Source organism: Poeciliopsis prolifica, unplaced genomic scaffold (assembly GCF_027474105.1).
Source record: "Poeciliopsis prolifica strain line A6 unplaced genomic scaffold, Auburn_PproV2 SCAFFOLD005, whole genome shotgun sequence".
Lineage (NCBI taxonomy): Eukaryota > Metazoa > Chordata > Actinopteri > Cyprinodontiformes > Poeciliidae > Poeciliopsis > Poeciliopsis prolifica.
Window position 1 is genome coordinate 14479484 of NW_026562380.1, and position 25874 is coordinate 14505357.

A 25874-nucleotide genomic window follows, 5' to 3' on the forward strand; every position below is an offset into this window, starting at 1 on the left:
TATGTTGGCTGTTAGAGGTGCTCAGGATTGCTTTATGGTTAAATGATCTGGGTCAGGCCTGGCCTTTTGGGAGTTTTATGCAGTGGATGGATTACCATTCGCCCCCTGAATATGAATCCTTTTTAGTGTCTGATCTGTGATCAGAAAAAAATTTTCTGGTGCACATGCAACAAAAAGAGATTGACCCTGAACTATACATACTCTTTCATTATTTTTCTTGACATACTGTACTATTTTTCTACATTCTCTCTTGCACAGCATTACCATTTCTATATAGCTATTGCAACAAACACAATGAGTTACTTTTCTCGGTAATTAGTCATTTTCAGTGGTTGTTATTGTCGAATGGCAAGACTGAGAGAGACTTGGTGAGACTTTTTTTATAAGAAAATATAAATGGTTTTGTTAGTTTTTAAAAAAAGAAAACCCATGTCCATTTTGTGTTTCATAAATTAAAGTAATAAAAAAAACTGAAGAAATAATCACAAACTTGAGACACATCCAGCTTTAATTTAAACCAGTGAGAGACTTCAATGCCTCTGTTCTGTCATTTTAAAAAGGATTCCAGCTAAAGATTTTTGAAGCGATGCAATTTGCTAGATTTGCTTTTCTAGATGTTAATATAGAAAGATATACAGTAAGTAAAGCACCAACTACTTGCACTTCACAACCCATCAAATAAAATGTTACCATAAAAATTTTAAATTTTGCATGAGGCAGGATTTCCTTTATCTGGCAAATGAACAGAACAAGAAAAAACATCCCAGTAATTCTTAAAGATTTTTGTTTGAAATAAAAAGCAAAAGACATAGTCTCAGGTAAATGCATTGTTACACCAACATAGGCTTTGTTTGTTTTTACAAACCTCAAGCTATCAAATATTTATGCACTCTAAATTTGCCTCGCACTCCAAATGCAGGCAGATCCATTCCTATCAAAAATAAACCACAATCTGAACTCAAATTCAAGGTCTTCTTTGACAACTTCTCGCAACAAAGGGAGTTGAGCTCCCCACTACAGACTTAAATAACAAATGATGCTCCCACTGATTCATTGTGTATCTCCTAACATGCCAGAGGAGTGGACTTTAATAAGTCTACCTATAATGCACTCTCCTCACCTAGCAACTCAAACTCCTCCAGCATCCCATCCAAAATAATACCAGTTTAGCAGCATCACGCTGTTGCCTTAATTTGTATTCTAGGCCAGGAGGAAAAAAAATCCAATGTTCTGCTTGGCTGCAAGTGTTGTCTTCTGTTCAGTGCCACAGGAAAAAAAAAAAAAGAGAAAAGAAAAAGGAACAGCACTTTGTGTGCTTTTTAATTTTTCCTGGCCTCCCTCATTAGCACTGAGGGAGAGGTGTACGCAGGGCTGGCTGCAATAAATCAGAGCGAGAAATGAGGAATGAGATACGGAAGGTGTGCCCATGTCTGGACATCCTTCTGTGTGCAGTGTATGCTGTTTGTGCCAGCACTACGCTTCCCTGCACCAACACCATGCTCTCTGTGTCTGGTTAATGATTCATGCTGGGATAAACACTTCCAGGTCATGGCCAGCTTTATTCCATCTGAGAGATGAGTTCAGTTCAGGTGCCAAGGAACAATTGTGCCGCATGCTGAGTTTTTTTTATTCTAACGAGAAAGAAATTTAGCAAACACGTGATTATTTAGGAGTTTTTTTATTTATTTTTTTGAGCACTTATGTTTATGTCTGACACATACATCCATGCCTTGTTATGAAACAAGGCATGGACCTCAGTCAGAATGTTTTGTTAGTTTCTCGTTGCTCTTGCTTTGCAGTTTTACGTTCCTCTTTCTAACAAAGAGCATATTGTCAGAATTCCTGATCAATGTCTGTCCCTCCAGCTTTTATATATCTTTTCTTTTTCATTTTTGATGTTTTTCCATTAGCTTTCTATGTCCCACGACTCGTCCCTGTATAGAGCTTACACACATTTTACAAACGAAAATAGTATAATTTTGCCCATCGATTGAGAATGTTTTTCTATTCTGTTTTGGTGCATCAGAGAAAACCTCAATGCAACAAATGTTGTAACAGTGATTCCTTTTGGGGCAGGGGCAGACAATTCCCAAAGCATAAATATTTTTCATGGCACCATATGTTTTAACTTTGAAACTAAGAAAGAGACTACTCAAAATGTTTTATTTACTTTTTACGCATTTTAAGAAATATTTTATATTACTGCCCCTTTCTTCTGTGAGTGGGTCAAATATGACCCGCATTCATTTCCTAAGGAATTTAAGGGGAATCTTTATTTCTTACCATCTGTGACTGTCAGGAAAACATTTTCTTTTTTTTTTTTTATTGTTATTGTCACAAATCAACCTATTAGCCTTCTTTGAAGTTAGCCAGCACTCGTTATCTAACCAACTAGCTAACATTGCCAACTGTACTTTATTGTTCATGTGTATTATTTCTGTGTGTGTGTGTGTGTGTGTGTGTGTGCGTGTCGGTGTGTGTCTGACACCCTGGATGAGAAAACCAAGAGAGAGAATGTGTTGAATGACATGCAAAACCTGTTGATCAGTGTGTTCAAGGTTCTTTCTTTTATCATCTCAAAAAAAAAAAAAAAAAATCATAGCTATACAAATAAATGCATATATAAATGAGCTGGAAAAGAATAGAGTGCCTTTTCCGGGTTGGGGAGAATGTCCTACCCTAGGTGGAGGAGTTCAAGTATCTTGGGTTCTTGTTCACCAATGTGGGTAAAATGATGTGGGAGATTTACAGACGGATCGGTTCAGCGGCTGCAGTGAAGCGACCGCTGTACTGGTCTGGCTCTCCCTTAGAGATAGGGTGAGAAGCTCAGATATCCAGAAGGGACTCAGAGTAGAGCCACTGCTCCTTCACGTCGAGCATGTGGTCAGGATGGTCCCCGGTCGCCTCTCTGGTGAGATGTTCCGGGTACGACCCACCAGGAGGAAGCCCCAGGGAAGATCCAGGGCACACTGGAGGGACCATGTTTCCCAGGTGGCCTGGAAACCACTTGAGATTTTCCCGGAAGAGTTGGAACAAGTGGCTGGGGAGAGCGAAGTCTGGGCCTCCTCACTTAGGCTGCTGAGCCCACGACCCAACCCCGGATAAGCGGAAGAAGAAGAAGATGTTCTACAAATTGTTCTAAAAACTCTTTTAAAAAGAGAACAATGAAAATATTCCAAACATAAAATAATTAATGTGTGAAATAAAACACAGTAGAAAGTATTATACAAAACATTCTTTTGAAACAAAATTACAAAAGTAGGATAAAAACACATTGATTGTTACCCGGGTCAAAAAGTCCCACTCATGGAAGACTATATAGTCAGTCTCTCACGCATCAAGGGGTTAAAGCAGAGTGGGTGGAAATTGGTCTCACTTTCTCCAGAGTTTGATAACTTAAAGTGTCTCAGGAAGAACATCTAAATCAAAAGCAGGATGTATAAAGCAAGCAGAGCAAATTTCTTCTGTTTCTGTGTGTGAAATTATAGTGCCAACATTTCTCCATTTCTTGCCTTAACATTAAACACGATGGGGTTTTTTGTGGTGTGTGTGTGTGTATCCCTGTCATTTTTCAAACTGTGACACCAACATTGACAAAACAACTAAGGAACACAAAATGCTACTGACAGCTTAGTGTCATGAGACATATGGTTTCGCCATCAGAAAGCTGTGGGTGAAATGTGTGCAACACTTGCATGTGCGGGAAGTGTGTGCGCGCGTCGTGTCCTGCGAGCTGACATGTCAACATCGATAAATTTCCTGGGCACAAAAAGCCAACATGGCTATCTCTATCATATCCCATTATAGCATGTCAGCTAGGCTGCTTTTAAATCATTATCCACAAACAGCGATGACAATAAGATAGTCGAAGCCCAGGGATGAAAGAATAACCCGTAGCAAGGACTAATGTTTATTGCACTTTATGCTCAAGAGTCTCAAAGGTCTGATTTTAATGAGAAACTCACAGGCTTCAATTTTGACATGTGAATCCCTCTTCTGACTTCATATGACACACAATACACCAAGGAACACGTGCTATGAAAGCTCTTTTGAGCTTCTTTTGTCCCTCATACAATAGATATTTTTTTATTATTATTAGTTACAGATTTATTATCCAATACAGAGATATCTAAAAAGAATGATAACAGCACAGAGGAGCAGTAATGTGTTGAAATGAGCCATTTCGGATAAGACTTGTTGAACTGTTTCCTGAGACAAGATAAAAAATAAATAAATAAAAAAAATATATATGCTTTTGTTTTGCTCTGTTGCAAAGTCCTTGAAAGAGTGCCCAAAAATATCCAATATATTTACTACACCAAGGTATTTTTATGGCCTTCTTCTTTCCTTGAAATAAGATTTTAAAAAAGTCTGTTTGAGATGACAGAGATTGCCAATGAAATGGCAAGGTGAGGCGTTAGCAGCAACAGTTAAAATCTAGCAATGGAAAACAGGAAAATTCACCCACTTGTCCACCAGACGAAGGTCGTATGAAGGTCCATGTATGGAATCTGTGGCAAACTCACAAAAAAGCTCACATTTTAGGACTTGTCTACTCGCATGCTTAATGCTTATTTAAAATAAATAAAAAAAAAACAAAATAAAATAAAAATCTTTGGGAGTTTGATATCTGATTTGTTATCAGCTTTTTGTGACAAAGTCAAAAAATCTTCCCTTTTATAGACAGGAAGTGCTGTGGACCTTGGTTTGCTTATGTATATATTTCTGGGACACAGCACTTAGAAAAGCATACATTTTCTTTAGACTTGTTTACATTACAACCATAAATTATTCTACCTGAACTAAGAGCCCGGAATACAAAATTTTTTATAAGAAGACTGGCTTTCAAGCCATATAGGTGACAACATGTGGGGAAGTGTGTGATCTGGTGGGACGAGTCTGAAGCTAAACATAAAAGCTGTTTGTGGAAGACTTGCATCCAGACGAGAATTAGTTCCAATAATTAAACTGATGTTAATTGAGAATCTCCAGCTAATTTTACTGAGATTTAGCTAAATAGCAAAAATAAAATGAGCAAAATCTTCCCTCTTAAACTGGGCAAAACCAACAGAGTCGTACCCAAAAGAAAGGGTGTAAATGCAGACCCAGAATTTTCAGAAACTGTGTAATGTAGTTCTACTTGATACAGCTATGTTACTACATTAAGAAACCCAGTAAATAAGCTTAGAATATCTATAGATGGAGTGCAACAAATAACTTTTATTGAACTGTAAATTAACAGGAAACGGAGTGGAGAGAAAAGTGGAAGACGTGCAACAAATGGCCTGAGAACCTTTACGGACTCACATGGTGCTCAATCTCTACCAACTGAGCCGTCCAGTCACCCATTAAATTATGAACTTGAAATAAGCACAGTTCACCCAGACACTTCAGTAAAAAAACCTAAAAAATCTATCTGATATTTTTGAATGTGGGTAGCAGATACAATGCACCTCCAAGTCATGTCAGACCAATGTAGAAAAAAGTGTAGCCAAAATAAAAGTCCAAATATCTACAATTGTCCTTAAACAGGGTCAGCATTATATCAAAGAGAAACATTATAGTGTCTTAATTCTCTTGAAGCCTGATATATATAAAAAAGGGTGAACAGGACTTATTAAATTTTTTTTTCTTGGCAGTAGGATTATGGAAGAACCTGCTGAAGTTAAAAGTGAAAATAATTACAATCATCATTTAAATGGACCACGTTTCAGTCAAATTTCAGTCTCAGTTTCTTAAGTACTAAAATGTATGAATGAGAGCAGCTCTTCTAAAATGCAGTAAAATGTTTTCTTTTTCATAACAGCTTAAATATTTTTTTATGCATTTCAGCAAGAGATAAGACAAAGTAAGATGGAATATGCTCATTTTGCAAGCAGTATCCACAAAAACAACAACAAAAAACTGTCTTTACTACTGTTTGAATACAAGCTACTGAGGCAAATGTGAGGAGAATAACATATTGCACCACCACATTTGCATAGAAACAATGTGAAGCCACAAGCAATGGTTTATGGTTTCATCAAAGGCACATACCGCTGCTTCTGCCTGTTCAGATCTGTATGCTGCATTTTAAATGATACATTTAGCCTCATAAACTCCATGTTTGAACAACTGCTGTCAAAATCATTGCAATAACTCTATTATTTCAGTCTCACATATAAATAGCTTTAAAGAAAAAGCTAAATATGTAACATAGCATGAAATAGTTTTTTATTACTTGACAGTTCGGTATCAATCTAGCAATCTCCTCCTGATTTCTATTTAGTTGACACTTTATCAAACTAAATAACCCCATTTGAAGATTTCTTCAGTGATGTTGAACTGTGCAGGAAGTCAGGATTCCTTCAGCAGGAAGCGAAAGTTTAGGAATGCAGATTCATTCATTTCAGGCTCCACAGAATAATTAAAACCCACAGATGCACCTACTGAACGTCAGTATTTTTAAGGTCAACTCCTTGTCAAGCGTTGCTACAAAACTGACACAACAGCCTATTAAAGAACATCAGTGACAGACTGTGGCTGTGGTTCTCTTCAGATCTGTTAATCAGGACCCAACATTAATTTAAGCCTCTCAGTGATTAAAAAAAAAAAAAAAAACACTGTCTGCATCTGTTTTTCATAAATCAGTGTTTAATTAGGTGAGATCCTCCGAAAACTGGGCACACCTACATATATATTGCAGCTTCACATAAATCAGCCTCCGCTTTAATGTCTCCTGTCGTCATTAGGTGATGTCTCTGCACTCGTCTCTTTTGTCTTCCTCCTCTGCCATCTCGTCTGTTGAATTTCATCTATTACTATTTCATACAGGGTGCTTTATAATGTTGGAGTAGCCCCCTGTAGCTCTACATCTTTTTCTCATTGTTGACCTTTCCTCTCTACATCCATCTCCTCTTGTCCCTTTTTTTATCTCTCCCACTGCACCCCTGTGCTCTGTCCTCGCTCCCTCTCTATGTTCCTGTCGTCACATTTTAACCCTCCTGCCATCCTGAACAGCATCTCTATCTCCTCTAACGTTACTTGGCAGCAGGCACGAGTGCTTGTTACTGTTGCAGGCTGGTTTAGCTGCCATAGAGGAGGCAGACCTCACCCAGCTTCCGCGCCCCATCCATCAAACGCCCTGCAGAGCCAGCACACCATCTGACACCGCCTATTTTGTTTTTTTCCTCCACATCAACATCTTCAGAGAGTTGCTGTGGTTTTGGAGTGGCAGAAAGAGACACTAAGACCTCAAATATTTCACTTTTATTAAAATGGTGAGAAACCTGTGAGATTAAAAGTCATAATATGCCTGCGTGAGACAGAAGAAAAGATGTTAATAAAAAGAAAACGGTTTTCCTGCATTTTATTAATTCATAGAATGTATTTCATGTACTTTGTGCAATTGTAAACCATGCAGGCTTTTAAAAGGTACAATACTTTATTTTACTTAATTTATTTTCACATGTAATTCCAATCCTCTTTCATCTAATTGTCTTGTTTCAGTGAAAAAAAATAAAATCTAATCAGACATGCTTGGCTGCAGAGTTCTGGTGTTTCTACCTTACAGTATTTAGGTTAGGCCTATTTTCGTAAACATTCTTTGTTAACTTTGGGCTAAGACATTTTGTCATTGGAACAGGTAACTCTTGGATGTGGAATGATTTGAGCCAGTGAGCCACTTACATGTTTAGTTAAAGCTGCACTGCACCAATAACCCTAAAATTAAGGCATTCTTGGCGCTTCTTGAGGATGAATGGGCTACATTATTACTAATTTTAATGCAGCGTTTTAGCATCTTTTATTGAACCGACACACTGTTGTCACGTTCTTACTGAAGGGCTGTCAGTTTGCCCTGTTATTTGATAAAAAAAATATAAGAAAAAATGTGGGGCATTTTTACAAGCACTAAGAATAGAAAAGAGTCACAATTATTATTGTCATTGACATTTAAGTCGTAGATGCTTTAGTTTTGAGTTTCCAGCCATGTCTTACTATGAAGTATGAAGTCACCTTCATCAAGAAAATGAAACCTTGTCAGAATAAATCAAAAATATGTGACTGAGTTAATTTTAATGACCATATATTATATGTAGAGGATGAGAAGATAGGATTTGATGTAGCAGACATGTATTATCAGCCCCTCAAAAACAATATTAAAAAAACGTATTTTGTCTTATTATGACTGCGAATGAGAAATACAGGTAAGCCCCAAATTATTACCCCCATAAGATACATCTAATCATTGACACATGATTCCACAAAACAATACATAAAACAATGTGAAAGAACAACAGCTTCTGGTTTACTTAGGTTTTATCTGAAAAATGTCATGTCAATAGTTATTTACTCCTATCTCCGATAATATTTATTAACATGAAAGTTATTAAATCTTTCTTCAAATTTGCATGTTTCCACTTGTATCTGGATTATTTATACTCACTGCACAGATTCCCTAAAGTTTGAATTTGACTCTTTCACTCTTTGGTAGGGCCTCTTCAGAACATTACTTTTATTTCCTCTCAGAAGAAATATTTTGGGAAAGTTAAAAGATTACATTAAACCAAAATCATCCAGAGGTATGAATATTATCTGGCTGATGTGAAATCATGACTGTAATAGAGGGAATAAATTGAATTCTTGTTTTATTTGAGCTCTTGTACTTTTTGTTTTGCTAAACACATTACTTTGTCCTCACTGGACAATAGCATCTACTTTTATGGTCGTTTTGGCTCCTCTTTGCCTTTCTGTGTAATTTTTACCAGAATCATTGTGGTCCCTTTATGTCACTTTGTTCTTATTTTGCAGTACTTAGGAGTCATCCCAAGTTTCTCTACAGCCTCTGTGCATCTCTTTGAGATTATGTTCTGCATTTCTCAGCCTGTTTTGTAATCCAACCATTGGTACTGAAAATGAAAATGAATTGGGTATAGCACAACAGAGCTGAGGGAAATGGGAAACAATTGAGCTCAACAATTACTGAAAGATGGATTTTGAGAGCTGAAAGGTAGAAAGCATAAAAGAAGTTAACAGTAGGTTTATGAGCTAAATTACTGCTACTCTGCTGGAAGAGACCAGCACTTAACAACACCAAATGTATTTTTTTTATTTCACTCCATGTAACACTCTGAAAATCCAACACTATTCCAAATAGTAATTAAACAGTCTGGCATTTATAATGATCCTCTAGGACATAATTATCAAATATTGACATAATTATATACTCCACATGTCTGATGCAAAGTATAATGCATAATTTCCTGAGGGAGTCTTCCCAAGGGATCAATAAAGTCAAGTCTAAGTCTAAGTGTACAACCTATGACAACACAATCAATGAAGTATCAAAAAATCTCTGAATTAAAAAGTCCATGTTAGTAATTTAAATATTCATAGGGGCATTTAGGTACAGAGCTGAATTTGAATCTGTTTTTATGTCTTGTCGCCCAAAGATCCTCGTGTTAATTGTATGTGTGATGTTATGGGAGGATGTCTACATTTAACTAAGTGTGTGTATGTGGGGGTGTGTGTGTGTGTGTGTGTGTACCAAAACAAAACTCCCAGAAACTAAGCAAAAGATCAAGGCAATATGTCATTAATGAGACCCTAAAAGCCTTGATGTATTCACAACCTGTGCACTAATTTATTTGTCAGCAAGTACTTAACTTTTAGATTTATGGTGCAGCATGCACACAAAGCTAATTGGATTGCAAGTGATGTTTTTGACCTACTGTTAGTTAAAGCTTCTTTTCATGTTTGCTCAGATGAGACAGAACAATTAACATGTGTAAGTTCAGGGAATTGGCTAAAAGGGAAAAAAGAACTGAAGATGGAAAGTGTTCATCTTTAGCATGCAGTGCCTTACAAAAATATTTGTGCCACTTCAAATTCCTTTCCTTTTGTCATGTTACAAAGATTTCTTCACCATAATTTAGTGGGCTTTCAAATGACATTTTACATGACAATCAGCTTGAGTTTGGGGTCAGTCCAACATTTCAGCCTCACCTCTTACTTATTTAGAAAGCAGCTATGTGTCTCTTCAAGTCTGCAAAAGTCTTTCTGTAGCATTGCGTCTATGCAATTCTCACCATGAATGGTGAGCCGTCCTCCACCAGAGCTTTGCTTGCTGAAAAATGGCAAAGGTTTTTTTCGGGAGAGTAAGGACTTCCATAGAAGCGATTTCCTGGAAAAGGCTTTGATGTGGTCATAAGGTGCTTTGGCAACCAGGCAATGGCCCTGCAGTTCCTCATAGAGCACATTCAACATTCAACTGCTTTGCAATATCAACCACAAAAGCCAAGTCCGTCACCTTTTGGATCCTTGAACTTGGGTACTTCCATCCTGCCCTGCTCCATGAAGTGAGGCAGCTACATTAGTTCAAATTACAATTTTGACTCTGGCAAAAAATAAAAATAACATGACATATAACAATAGAAAATATTGGACAGAGTTCACTGCTCAAACCTTAACCCATTCTGATTAATGTTTTATTCAAAATGATATTTTAGAATGGTTAAATTTCAAGTAAAAAGATATGATTGATAAATGCTTTCATCAGCCAGCAAAACAAAAATATTGTTTAAAGCAGTCCCGATAGTGACTTTTAAAGAACCACAATGTTCTTCTTTTATTAAATTGTGATTTTTTAAAGCATGTTAGCAGACAAAATTTTCAGTAAGATAAACTAATTTCTTCTTTGTCTGTTAATCTTTTCAAAAACACAAAGTCTGAAATATGCAAGAGCACAACTATCCAAACACAAATAGCGTTTGCTGCACAGAGCTTAGTCTGAATTGTACCAATCCAATCACAGACGCATACAGAATTAAAAAAGGCCAGTCATAGACTTTGATCCTGTTGAATAGCCTATGTAACTGCCACATTTTTATATTTACAACCACACATAAACTCCTCCTCCGAGGTTGAATTTGACATCCAAGTGTTTTTTATTTGGGTTAGAAAATTTGTCAATGCTTCACTGTCCTTGCCAGATGGATAGAAGATTAACTGTCAGACTGTGATGTGTTTGCAGAGCTGAACAAGCCACTCGGATCACTTTCACACCGACATATTTTTCATTGCTTTCAACACAGACTGTGCTACACCAGAGCCTTTTCAAATCATCAAAAACACAACAGAATTTCTTTCAGCAGGTCTGTGGCCAAAGAGTTACCATGATAAAAACCACCACAATGTGATGTCCTAATTGAAGAAACAACACAATGTGTTTAATGTGAAACTTCACCATGTTTGACAACATAAAACGTGCCAAAGCAAATCATTTTTTGCATATTCGCACATGATGTTTGAAAGTTGTCAATGCTTTCTGAGAATTTATTAATAATGTAATAAATGTCTTCTTGTTGAAAAAAAAAAAGATGTTTCAGTTCAGTTTCTTTTACAATTCCAGGCAGACTTTTTATTTTCACAAGGTCAAATCAATCAAAGGTAAAACACATCTTGGTCTCACCTCTGCCATGTGTTCTGGGATTTGTTTGAGGTGAAGCAGGTGCAGGCAGGATATTGGATCAATAGTAGTTGAAAATGCCAAATAAAACAAGGTCGTTTATATTTCTCAATTATTTTCTTGTTATTATTGGGTGTAGTTGTGACAATGTAATATTAGACCTGAGGTCACCTAAGAGGTATCAGAATATTTTTTTTTTTCAAAACTGAATCCTTTTTTTGTCTATGTCTATAAATTATTTCCTTTCTTGCTCTTTGACTCTCTGCCGGTGCTTCTGAACCCATAATGAACAGAGAACTCACTGACACCTACCTGGTGAATGAAGACCTGAGCTCCTCGAGGGCTCATGAGCAGCACGGCCCGTCGCAGAGTGTCCCGGTACCGGTTCAGCTCCTCCGTGTGCATCGTATTGAAGAGATCGGTAAACACTCGGCTGACGTTGCGGTCCACCCTCTGCAAGGACACATCCAGACCGAGCCGAGACGCTTGATCCATGAAGGTTTGCAGTCCTCTGATATCTGAGGGGAGACCGACATGATGAGAACCACAAATAAAAAAACTGAGAACTCTTCAAGTTCTTTAGCCCTTGAGCATAAAACTTATAAATCCTAGTAAACGCCCTGTGTCTTCAACACATGCACATGCAAACAATATTTTCAGGCTTTGTTCCAGATGCTTGAAGGCAGATTTTGTTCTTTGCACCTGATCTAAAGCGTGACAAAACACAACGAGCACTTGTCGCTTTCTGCTTCCCAGCATTTGCAGAATATGAACCTCCAGGCAGGTGTTGCTATCCCCAGAGAACTTTGTGCACGTGTCTAGTTTTAGTACACATAAACCACTCCCAAAAAATTTTCTGCACTCCACACACAAATCAAAAGTGATGTGCAGCAGAGGGCTCACGTTAAGCACAGCAGTCCCAGCGGTCACAGAGGGAAGCAGCTGCCCAGCATGTGCCAAGTCATGCTGCATTTTTAATGAGAGCTTAGGAAAAAAAAAAATCACTGGGTCCTCACTTTTTAGCATCTGCTGAATATTTGTGTTTGTGTTCAACCATGTTGCATCTTTAAAATTGGTGCCTAGTTACCCCTTTTAAGACAAAGCTTAAAAGGGGTAACTAGGTCCTCTTACCTCTAGGAGAATTTTTTTTTTTTTTATGGTTAAATATTCAGGTATCAAAAGGGGAAAAAAAATCTTCTGATCTAATTGGAAAGGTAAATTAGGTTGTTTTTGTGTTTTTTCTTTTGTCAGTACCTTGGGCAAACAAAAGGAGCAAAATATGAAGTGTCATCTGAATCAAGCCATAAGAATTAGCTGCGCTGTTTGATTTTTCTTACAATTGATGAATTGCCATTTATCTTTCAGGTAGTAAACAACTAACAGTTGCTGCTAGACTCTCCTCAGATTACAAATGCTCAAAGAGGAGAACAAAATGTGAGATTAAATCATTCATCAGTCTGAAGTGTCAAACTCCTCCAGCAACGTTCTTTGAAATTCTTGAGAAATAAGAAAACATAATACTTTCAATTGCCTAAAATGAAGTTGTACACATAGATGGAGTACTTTGAATACAAACAGAGAAGTGCATGCTTTTCTTTGACTACATATTCAAGTCATTGTTTTCCCCTCCTCTGTTTCACATCTTGAAACAGATATATATATATATATATATATATATATATATATATATATATATATATATATATATATATATATATATATATATATATATCCATTGTGCTGAGCACGCATGGGTTCACATCCCATCCTTGTTGCCATAGCTGACTGGATAGCTCAATACATAAGGCATCAGAATGCATATGTGAATGCAGCATTGAGAACGATCCCTACCAACACCATAACAGAAACCAATGAGCTGATCTACAACTCAGCATCAGTGATCCTTGAGATACTTGGCTATAAGAGCAACCATGAGACCCAATACCCACCATGGAAAAGACGGTTAGAGGCTAAAATCAAGGTAACAAGGAGGGAAGTGAGCCAACTGTCAGAGCTCCACAAGGGTACAATGAAAAGACCAGTACCCAGAAAGTACAGGCAGATGCCCATACCTGAAGCACTTGAAACTGCCAAACAGAGGCTCCAAGCCTTGGCCAGCCGCCTAAAGAGATACACAAGGGAGAATGAATCCAGAAGGATTAACCGGCTCTTCTCCACTCAACCAGCTAAGGTGTACTCTCAATGGCAGGGTAATAACAACAGAGCAGACCCACCAAGGCTGGAGACTGAACAATACTGGAAAGGCATATGGGAAAGGGAGGCGTCCCACAACAGCAATGCACAGTGGCTGATCTCTCTACGAGAGGACCACAGCAACCTCCCTGAGCAAGCCCCGGTAACCATCACTGCGACAGATGTTCAAGAAAGAGTCTCAGGCATGAAAAACTGGACAGCACCAGGGCCTGACATGATCCATGCCTACTGGCTAAAGAAACTCACTGCTCTCCATGAGCGACTGGCAGCCCAAATGAACCAGCTGCTACAAAGTGGGACTCACCCTGAATGGTTAACTGAAGGGCGGACAATCCTAATCCAGAAGGATCCATCAAAGGGTCCAGTCCCACCCAACTACCGACCAATAACTTGCCTCTCCACAACCTGGAAGCTCATGTCAGGCATCATAGCGGCCAAGATAAGCAAACACATGGATAAACACATGAGCACGGCACAGAAGGGTATCGGTGTAAATACCAGAGGAGCCAAACACCAACTCCTCGTAGACCGCACAGTTGCCCGAGACTGCAAAACCCGACACACCAACCTGTGCATGGCTTGGATCGATTACAAGAAAGCCTATGACTCAATGCCGCATACTTGGATCATTGAATGCCTAGAGATGTATAACATCAACAGGATTCTGAGAGCCTTCATTGCAAACTCGATGAAGCTGTGGAAAACCACGCTTGAAGCCAACTGCAAACCACTTGCACAAGTGTCCATCAAATGTGGCATATACCAAGGAGATGCTCTGTCCCCGCTACTGTTCTGCATAGGCCTGAACCCCCTCAGCCAAATTATCAACAAGACTGGCTACGGATACCGACTCAAAAATGGGGCCAACATCAGTCACCTCCTCTACATGGATGACATCAAGCTGTATGCCAAGAGTGAGCGAGACATCGACTCACTGATCCACACGACCAGGATCTACAGCACTGACATTGGGATGTCATTCGGACTAGAGAAGTGTGGTCGGCTGATCACAAAGAGGGGGAAGGTGATCCGCACAGAAGGAGTCTCACTCCCACAAGGAACAATAGTAGACATAGAGGACAGTTACAAGTACCTGGGTATACCACAAGCAAATGGCAACCTCGATGAGGCCACAAGTAAAGGAGCCACAGCTAAATACCTCCAACGAATAAGGCAAGTCCTGAGAAGCCAGCTCAATGGCAAGAACAAAATCCGTGCGATAAACAGCTATGCCCTGCCAGTAATCAGATACCCTGCTGGAATAATTAGCTGGCCAAAGGAGGAGATAAAAGCCACAGATATTAAGACTAGAAAGCTACTAACCATGCATGGAGGGTTCCACCCCAAATCCAGCACCCAGAGACTGTACACGAGCCGCAAGGAAGGAGGCAGAGGACTAGTGAGTGTGAGAACCACTGTCCAGGACGAAACAACTAAGATCCATAAATACATCAGGGACAAAGCCTCAACAGACAATGTGCTCAGTGAATGTCTCAGACAACAGGGAACAGAGGTTGAGGTGCCAGAGATACCATCATGGGAGGACAAGCCCCTACATGGGATGTACCACCAGCAAATAACCCAAGTGGCTGATATCAGTAAATCCTACCAATGGCTGGAAAAAGCTGGACTCAAGGACAGCACAGAGGCCCTCATCCTGGCCGCCCAGGAACAGGCCCTAAACACCAGAGCAATAGAGGCCCAGATCTACCACACCAGACAAGACCCAAGGTGTAGGTTGTGCAAGGAGGCCCCTGAGACAGTCCAGCACATAACAGCAGGGTGCAAGATACTGGCAGGGAAAGCGTACATGGAGCGACATAACCAAGTGGCAGGCATAGTGTACAGAAACATCTGTGCAGAATATGGACTGGAAACCCCGAGATCAAAGTGGGAAACACCCCCAAAAGTGGTGGAGAACGCCAGAGCTAAGATCCTGTGGGACTTCCAGATCCAGACAGACAAAATGGTAATGGCGAACCAACCAGACATTGTCGTAGTGGATAAACATCAGAGGAAAGCCGTTGTGGTTGATGTAGCAATACCAAGTGATTGCAACATCAGGAAAAAGGAGCATGAGAAACTGGAGAAATACCAGGGCCTCAGGGAAGAACTGGAGAGGGCCTGGAAGGTGAAGACCACAGTGGTGCCTGTGGTCATCGGGGCCCTCGGGGCAGTAACCCCCAAACTGGAGCAGTGGCTACAACAGATCCCAGGAACAACATCAGACATCTCAGTCCAGAAATGTGCAGTCCTTGGCACAGCCAAGATACTGCGCAGAACCCTCAAGCTCCCAGGCCTCTGGTAGAGGACCCGAGCTCAGAGGATAAGAACCACCCGCGGTGGGTGAGAAGGGAATTTTTTTTTTTTTTTTTTTTATATATCTTCAATGTGTGTTGGATTCAGGAGTTACCGAGTAAAATAGCAAGCACAAACAGATAATTTTATCTTTGCACACATCATCAGTTGTATTGATACTTTTCAGGATTGGTATTTAAACAATGGGCATCAAAATTATTCTGTCAGACTGAGAGGGTCAGGAAGCAGAGTCGAGAATGTAATGCAGAATGAAAAAAGGAGTCAACTTTGACAGGAAAATGTTACAACTCTCAGTAAAAGTGCATTAGAGTACATAATATGGTGTTTAACATTTTAAAGGAAAAAGTCCAAATCATTTGATGGTGACATTTTAAAATGACTAACATTATTATTATTAAAAGTCAGTATAGTTAGCCCGCATAGTATTACTGTAACAGCAATCTCTTTATGAATTTTCTAGATGGTAAGTATTTTATTGGTAATTTTTGAATCCCACATTAACTGATAGATGATATCTTAAGCATGGTTCTGCAATCCAGTTAGCCTTGCTGCTGCTGAAGCTTCTTGGCAGTCCTCTGTGAAGCACAAAGTGTCACTGTAGGGATTTCTCTCTAAGTATTGCTTTGCAACTAATTGGAAACTTTGAATGTGATAAGTTTTCACTCAAGACTGTTATCTTGTATTTTTTCTGAACTCTAAAATTCCATCAAAGATGGCAAAGCTGATCAGCAAACCTTTCATTAACAAGTCCAGCGCTTATGTTGAAAGCAGTTATTGGTCTGATAATCAGTATTTATTGGTCGGAAAATCAGTACCAACCTTTTTTTTTAATAGCAGCTAAAATTTTGGTCATTTAAAAAAAATCCTTTAAACAGCTTGGGCTAAAGTAAAAACCAGAATAATATAAAAACATTTTGCAATAAACAAACAAGGAATTTTAACCCCAGTGTTTAGGGTTTCATGCCTACCTACTTCAGGTCTGCAATAGAAATGTTGGATTTAAAGTCAATACTTCAAACCCATTGGAAGCTTTTCCACTGCTCAGCCAACGACCATCAACAGGAATGCAAAAAAGAAGATTAACAAGGAACTACAGAATTGATTGCTTGTCACAATTAACCAAATGCTATTTTGAGAAACTGCCCCTGAAAGTTTTTTTATTTTAAAGCTCAACCTTTTTCAGCCTCCACGCTCACCCACTCTGCACATCAATCCTTTTGCTTCTTCTGGTTATCTACTAAACAATACCTCAAACTTTAAAACCTGAGCTTAAAAAAATTATCCATGGCAATCCTACTGCAAGGTTTTTAGCCTCACATTGAATGTGAAGCAAACTCTCATGAATTTGAGAAAAGCAAAAATAACCATATCATGATCAAAAGGGTGAGTTTTTTTTTTTTTGTCTGTTTTTGCTCCACTGGGCTGTCAAGTAGTGAAAAAAAGCATAGAAAACATCTTCTGCACCAGCTTGTTTACTCAAGTCTTGCATTGAGCAGTGAAAGCAATCACTGCTATTCTTGCAACGTTATCGTCTGTTAATTATTTTCAATATGGATTTTTTTTTTTTTTTGAATATCTCAAATCTAGCAGTCGCAAAGAACAATCAGAACACCCAGAGCAGAGAGAAATTATTCCTTCAGCTTTAATTGCTTATTATTACAGATTTAGCTGTCATGTCTGCACAGGAATTTAAATTAAATACAGTTTTGTGCTGTAAGCACAAAATATATCTTACTTCATGGTTATGAGATTCATTTATCATATCCACATGGCAGAAAATCTGTTGATCGGAATTTCTTCTTGAAGAATATGTCAAGAATACTTACATATGTAATAACTTATGAGCAGTGACTATACCAAGAAGTATGACTTTTTACTTTTTTATATTTGAAACTGAAAGACAAGAAAATGAGATCTGTTTTGTGTGATTTTTATCTGGTTTTGACCCTGAATAACACAAATGTGGAAGAGCAACAACAACAACAAAAAACATAATGGATGAAAACGTGGTCAAACGATAACACTAAGTAATCATGGCAAGAAAAACCTCAGCTAAGAAATAAATGCCAAAAAAAAAATCATCATGGGTTAGAAATACAGTAGCCCCTCTTATCCTTTGTAATTTTCTGGGTTTTGTCTTGCAAAGGGATACTTATACTAAATTGGAAGAAGATAAAAAAAATCTTATATTTTTATTACTATCTGTATCAATGTCATGACCAATCAATGGAGAAAAAAGTATACTGGTGAAAATCCCCTAAAAACTTCTGGTATTGTAGGCAATTTGTTTGTCACGAAAGACTTCAAAGATCTTCTTATGGAAGACTTTTCCTTCTTAATATAATCAAAACAAGTCACTTTGTGTTTTAACTAAAGTGACATCATCAAATGTCCATTTGGATGTGTTGAGTGCTGCTCTGTTATGACACATAGTGTGGAAGTTATTACACCTTTGTTTTCTATTGCAAGAAGTCAGATTTTGAGGTTTGGCCACACCCACATGCTTTGATGCAGGAACAAGCTTTTGATAACTTTGAACTCCAATTCCTGAAGATTATACTGCCTTATTTTGAAGTCTCTAAGTAGAGAGCTTTAGGAGGAGTTTGCTGAGATAAGTGGTTATGAGATTCATAAATAACACAAAATGGTAGTTTTAATCCAAAGAGAGAGCAAAGCAGGCCAACAAAAAACAAGTTTTTTTTTTATCATCGAAGCAATTCTTTAACAATTGTTCAGTGAAAAACTTAGAACTAAAACACACTATTGTCATTACCTCCAATTATTCATTCTTATAAAAGACTTTAGTTACGGTATCAAAATCTTCTGAACATATTATGGCCTATTTTTACAACTTTTTAAAAAAAAATAAGCTCTTCTTGTCCTGTAATTCAATAAAAAAGTAATTGAAATTCTTGGGACATCAATATTTGTTTATTTGTTTTAAAACAAATTTATTGACATAAATTGTAATAGTTTAATACTGATTATTTTATTTTCCAAAATTTCTGTATGGTACAGCACTCTCCAATTTTTTATTATGTGCTTGCATGTCTAACTAACATGTCTAACTAACAGACAGGGAAAAAGGGACTCAGTGTGCTTTTCCACCAGCGAGATACTGTGAACAGTAATGCTGCAGTGTAATGTATATTGCTCTGTCTGTAGTGGTGTGCAAGACAAGTCTAGACTGGGATTTTATTGTGGCAAGGACAGAAACATAATACCATTTGGGGTAAATTAAAGCTCAGTTCAAACCAAAGCCGGTACATTTAGTTTGAAAAATAACAACTGTACCATTATGTTAACTTTTCTTATTATTGAAAAATATGACTTTAAAAGAGAATTTAAGAACAAGTATACTTTTAATTCTTCCTGGAACATGGCCATCTTCCACACTAAAATTTACATTAAAAAGTTTCTTTTTTTTTTTTTTCAGCCAATAAGTAAAACCAATGTCAAACAGGGGTTAGTTAAAAAAAAATCTTAATTTACATTTTATTGAGAAATTTTTCTTAGTAATCAGTCGTCTACTTTATTAGTATTACACCAAAAAACTTATGCTTGCAAAAGTAAAGCAAGGTCTCATATCCGGACCATTTTTCGCACAGAAAACAACATTTATTAGTACAGGTGACAAAGCAGGGGTAACTTCATTGCTAGTGAGACATTTAATTTAAGTTTGGTTTGTTTGAATCCAGGCCTACAACTTTTAAAGAGGGGAGAGTATTTATGGACTGCATGTTGAGGTATTTTAAAGGAATAGGTAGAAAAGTTAAAGAGTTCAATGTTTATTTTCACTAAATGTAAAACTGATATATAAATGCATTACACTGAATGAAATATGTCAAGCCTTTATTTCTTATAATTTGGGTAATTAGCTTACAGGTAATGAAAATCAAAAATTCAAAGCCAGAAAAATGTATATCACATACAGTATAAACTATTGTATTTAATAAAGAATTCATTAAATTCTTTATTTAATAAGGGGCTGTGTTGCTGGTCCTTATTATCTAATTGGTTCAGCCATGTTATAAAGTCTATTCACAGTCATGGGGATGACTGCTGACTTGACAGGTGTCTAGAAGACAATTATTGACACCCTCCACAAGAGGTCAATCCCAAAAGGTCACTGTGCATCTGATGCTGCCAATAAAACAAGCAGGTTTAACACAGAGCGCTGTATCAAATTTATTGATTAAAAAAAAAAAAAAAAAAAACGGTAACACTTTATTTGACGGGATGTGCAAAAGACTGACATGACACTGTCATAAACATGCCATAACACCAGTCATGAACATGAAGGAGTCTTTATGAATGTCTATGACTGTTGTCAGGAAGTGTCATTCAGTAAATAATGACACTTTTAATGCAAAGTTGCTTTAAAAGACGCATCAAAAGTCCATTAAAAGTCCCAACTTTGCATTATGTTGTAAATAATAACATTTTCATGCAAAGTTAGCACTTTTAATGGACTTTCAAATCAACTTTTAAATCAACTTTGCATTAAAAGTGTCATTATTTACCGAATATCACAACATTCATAAAGACTCTTTCATGTTCATGACAGGTAATATTTCACATTTCTGACGGTGTCATGTCAGTCTTATGCACAACCCGTCAAATAAAGTGTTTACAAAAAAACTGATTGGAAGGAAAATGTGTTGTCAGAAAAAGTTAATCAGCAAAAGAGATAAGAATGCTTCAAAAGGAGTACCTTGAGGATGGAGTCGTAACCCACAGACAAATACTATTCACGGACAAGACGTTACATTTTTTGTGTTAAGCCACTTTGAACCAGAAACTGGTGTGTTGCTCAGTGGTCAGAAGTCCTCTTTTGAGATGAATGTAAAGTTTGCATTTTATTCTAAACTCAAGGTTCCAGAGTCTGGAGGAACAAGGGAGAAGCAAATAATTGTTTGAAGTTCAATTTGAGGTCCCCAGTCAGAGCTATTGTAGCATTCCAGGTAACATTCTCGCTGGTCCTTTGTGTTTTCTAAAGTCCGTCCAACTGAGTGGATGTTTCAGGGTACTCCATGCTTCCTTTTGTTGGCAAACTTTATAGAAATGCTGATTTAATTTTCCAAGAGGGTTAATGACCATGGGCTTGGTTTATTAGCAAGCTAGTTTGACCTGAATTCAATGGGATGTTATCAAGAGGAAGGTGATCAGAGCCAACAATGTAGTTGACTTGAAGATTGCTATCAAAGCAATCTGGGCTTTCATTACACCTCAGCAGTATCACACGCTGATCACTTCTATGCCACGGTGCACTGCTGTAATTCATGCAAATGGAGGCCCAAACGAGCATTAATGCGTAGAAATGCACATACTTTTCAGAAGCCTAACATTCCTGTTTTAAATGTAATTTTTTTTACTGATCTTACATAATATTCTAGTTTTCTGTAATATTGAATTTCTGATTTTTTTCCCCCTATACCTTCCAAAAATGAGGTAACTTAAATAGATTGAAAAATGTATATATTCATTGTTGGTTTCATCGCTTTCCACATTTCCTTGAATAGACTTGCTATAAACCCAGCATGAGATCCCTTTATGTTTGTCTTTGCTCAGAACCCGGCTGTTATAATAAATGCGTGTTTTACATCAGGAACCACCTCCTACTTGGGACCAAAAGTAGCTTAATCAATCTTAAACCTATTACCAGCTTAATTCTCTCCTCCTCTAAGAAATAGGCAGTCACCACAGGGAGGACAGAGACAGATGCTATGCAGCTGTTCGGCAGTCATTATCTAGCATTGGGTAACTTGACCAACCAGCCAAGAAGCCTGCTGATGCTCAAGAAAATTAGGCCTTGTTTAAGACTTACTACATTTGTGCTTTGATGTCTTTTATGCTTCTTTTCCTGTAATAAATTCCAATGCAATTTTGTACACAATTTTTGTCTACTTTTCCTTCACCACATAATCAATAGCTAGCTTCCTTTTCAATATACATCTGAGTGCAAGACACCTAAGGAAACATTAGAAAGATGTAGAGAGCAATCCTGGAGCTTTGAAGCAAGAGCCTTGAACCATTTTAACAATTCTGTAACATGATCCTTAAGTACAGCACTTCCTTGACTTAAATTATAATGTCAATATATATTCATTCAGGGCTTTGGGGGGGAAAAAGCGACAATAATAAAACCAACTCCCCATTGTTGTGTAAGCTCCCTACAGGACCTCTGGAAGTCTAGACCTCAGATGGTTACTGGTAGTTCAACATGCTGGACTTCAATTGTCAAACATGTTTAGTTTAGTTTAATATCCAAAGTCAATTTATAAAAAAAAAAAAAAAAACTTCAAATCTAATTGTTTATCACTATAGTTCAGTCTAAACAATTGAAATTTTAGTTGATGAAAAATATTAAAAGGGTGAAAGTTTTATTAAACAAAATTTGTAACCTGCTATCAACTTTTTATTTTTGTTTTTATTTTGACTTAGGACAGGGATAATTTTCTTCCATAATATTTCACAAAGTTGGATCTTACAGAGGAGGGCCTCGTTCATCACTTGTCTTTGTACAACATCTCTAAACTGTTCAGAGTCCTGAGTTATTCCTTATATTTTTTTTCTTCCTCTTACTCTGCAGGTTTCCCTCTATGTTTTTCGTGTTTCCCTGCTGCCACACATCTGACTTAAAAAAATCAGTAATTAACAGGCTTCTTCAACGCGGAATGGCATGCTGAGGAGCTAATGCAAAAGCTAAATCAGGTGTCCCAGAGCAGGGACCCATCTAAAACATGACAGACAGAGAGCCCTGAGGACCAATGTTCAGAATCACTTTTATGGAATTTTTATGAAGATTTATAATATGCCCGATTCAGGTTGGCATTCAGGTAGCGTCTAATGGTTCGCAAGGAAACTTGGTGACCACAAGATGCATCTCTTTGCTGTATCTTTCCAACAGTGAGGGTTAGAAATATTCTTATCTCCTTTACCCTTCTGCTTACTGTGTGATAGTAGAAGATAAGATATATATGATTTTGTTCAGCCTAGAAGTCTCTAGCTGAAATAAATTGTCCTTTGTGGGGCCAAATTTTCTGGATAGTGCATAAAAATGCAATTTTTCTTGCCAGTCAGCTCAGAAAGTGAAACTCATATTTTATATTGAATCCTCATCCATGCAGTGACATATTCTAAGCCTTTGTTTCTTTAAATTTTGATAATTACAGCTTGTAAATAAACAGAGTATCTCAGACAATTAGAATGCTGTGAAAAATGTCACTTGTGGAAACTCATGGAGTCAGACCCCAATCAGCTAATTAACTCAAAACACCTGCAAAGGTTTTTTGAGTCTTTAAATGGTTGCTCACTCTGGATCAGTCAGCTTCACAGTCACACGGGAAAACTGCTGACTTGACAGATGTCCAGAAGATGGTCAACAACAGGAGGGTAAGCAGAATCTGGTTTCTTGCATATGACAGTGGTCTCTGCACAACACAACCAAATGAACATCAGCCTTCCACTTTAGACTTATAATTCATAAGCCGTCGCCCAATTTAATTCACTTCTGTCCTTATGGACTCTAATTCTAAGGCTGATTATTTAAAAGATTCGCAATCTCATAAGACAGTGAGATAAGGAAACAATTGACAACCTAATCACTGGCATTTAAATTGTTGCAGAGTAACTTGAATCAAATATTGACTCAAGTTAGTATGACCAGTGAAAAAAGTTACAAAAAAATGGCATAAATGGCTTAATATAGTTAACATATTATATCTTCTATCCATCTTTATGGTTTAATTTCTCAAAACAGATTTAAAGTTGTTGAAGAAGGAAAACACAAAATGGACTTTTTCCATTATGAGCAGACAGTTAGACCCAGTAGAAATCATTTATCAATTGTTTAAGGACAGATGCAGAAAGAAATTTCCCAGCAGGACCGACATTGTCACCCAACTGAAGCACTGAGATCATAGTACTTACATTGACTCTATTTACACTCTTACCACCCGATCCCTAGTGAAAAGAGTATTTTATGATGTCCTTGATTGGGGACGTAATAAGATACTTCTGGTGGCTCTCACAGGTAATGGCAGGACCTGTTCAATGTGTCTGCAATTTAGCATTTGAAAATGGAAAATAAAAGCACTTCAGGAGCCACTGAATTACTTGTGTGCAGAAAGAGTATTTGGGCAGTCAACATCCTATCAGCAGTAGACAGGAGCGAGAGCTTTCTTCCAGAATTAATAAGACAAGTCAGAAGGCCAGGCAAGAACTAAGATCTAAGTAAAATGGAAACTGGAGAACAGCTAAAAAACGTAATTAACTTACAACACTCAAAGTAAGAGTTACACTGAATTTCAACACTTCTGACTTCGACTTTGGGTAAAAGCCAGCGTTTCGCCTGTGTAGTTGCAGATCAGCATGGTGCTTGGAGATCCCTTGTTTTAAAAAATAAACTACACAAATCTCAAAACCTGTCTACACACAAACTGATAAGTTGAGAAAAGCTTCAGTATGTCGGTTTTTATCAAAAGTCACTGTTGTTCCATTTTTAATTGATTTTTATTCTGGTTAACCTAACTGCCCCTCTTTGGTTTTTTTTTTTGTTTGTTTTTTTTTTCTACTAGTACTTTTGTCGGCTGTGGGTAAGACACTGGCTGCTCATTAGTACTTAATTAAACAAAATGTTACTTAAACAGCTTTCGGGAATGATTATGTTCATACAAATATTTACATGGTCAATTAAAACTCATTCTGCACAATGTTTGAGTGCAGAAACAATTGCAAGGCAACTGTGCGCTCTTTGCAATTAAGTGAGTATTTGCAATTAGCAGTTGGAGTTGTGTGATGGTTCTTCTCTTTCAGAGTTCTATAAAGAATGTTAATTGCCTCTGTGTTTGGCTTACAATCTCATCTATTGAAAGTGTATTGTGTGGTTGTTAGATATAAAGTGTTGGATTTACATGGAAGTTAAATAATTATTTGTTTCTGCTGGATGGATCACAAACCTGGAAAAAAACAAACTTTGAAAGCCCTACTTGTTTCTTTTCTGTTGTGTACATTTGTGCTGTTATTACAACTTCAATGTCATTGGGAATGTGGAGACCAGCTCATTAAACATAAGTTTTGTGATGTGATAATTATTTAGAAACGTGTAAGCTGAATCAGACGGGATGTTCTGTCTCCCCTGATCCACTACATAATTTCAGCACGTAGTTGTAGTTTTAGCAACACTGAAGGGCTAATTTTTACTCGTTTGTTTGGACTTGTAAAGTCCAAACATACATATATATTTCCTCTAGTTCCTTCGGATCAAAGCCAGTCTGTGTTCACACCAGAAGTGGGCTGCACCAGAATTCATTTGGAAGCTGACTGAGACCACTTCAAAAACTGGATCTTGGTCCAGTTGTTTGGGTAACACAAGGATGTGCTTGAGTGTATTCACATTTGTACAAAAGATCTGGACCAATAGGGGAAACGAACTCCGGTCCAGTTAGAGCGCACTAAATGTATCAGATGTGAATATACCCTTGTAGGTACAATGTCAGATGAAATGCCTTGTATGCTTGTCACTTGTTCCACATTGGATCCATCCACCCATCCATTTTCTGTGTACCTGTGTCCCTAGTGGGGTCAGGAAGGGTGCTGGTGCCTATCGAGCGAGAGGCGGGTTACACCCTGGACAGGTCACCAGTCTGTTGCAGCCACGTTGCATCCACAATTTACAATACTTAGAGTTTTTGACCAAGAAAAAGGAATGCATTAAGTGGACATGATGATTAGTATTCAGCAAATCAAAACTGATGTGTGATATGCATTGGTATTCAGCCACTTATTTTATCTCTAAAAAAACTATCCAGAGCAACTGCCTGCCTTGGAAAGATTTATTAGGTTTGTTTGATAACAGAGAACAAATTATGAAAGTCGCACTTACAAAAATGTG

General features: G+C 37.7%; 1 protein-coding gene across 1 annotated transcript in view; it reads right to left on the reverse strand.

The window, feature by feature from the left end:
- grid1a (glutamate receptor, ionotropic, delta 1a) overlaps positions 1 to 25874 on the reverse strand; it is a 220122-nt gene that overhangs the window by 63672 nt on the left and 130576 nt on the right. Inside the window, exon 4 of the mRNA XM_055029739.1 lies at positions 11759 to 11964. Coding sequence (XP_054885714.1) covers positions 11759 to 11964 — 206 coding nt within the window. The remainder of the gene's footprint in view (positions 1 to 11758; positions 11965 to 25874) is intronic.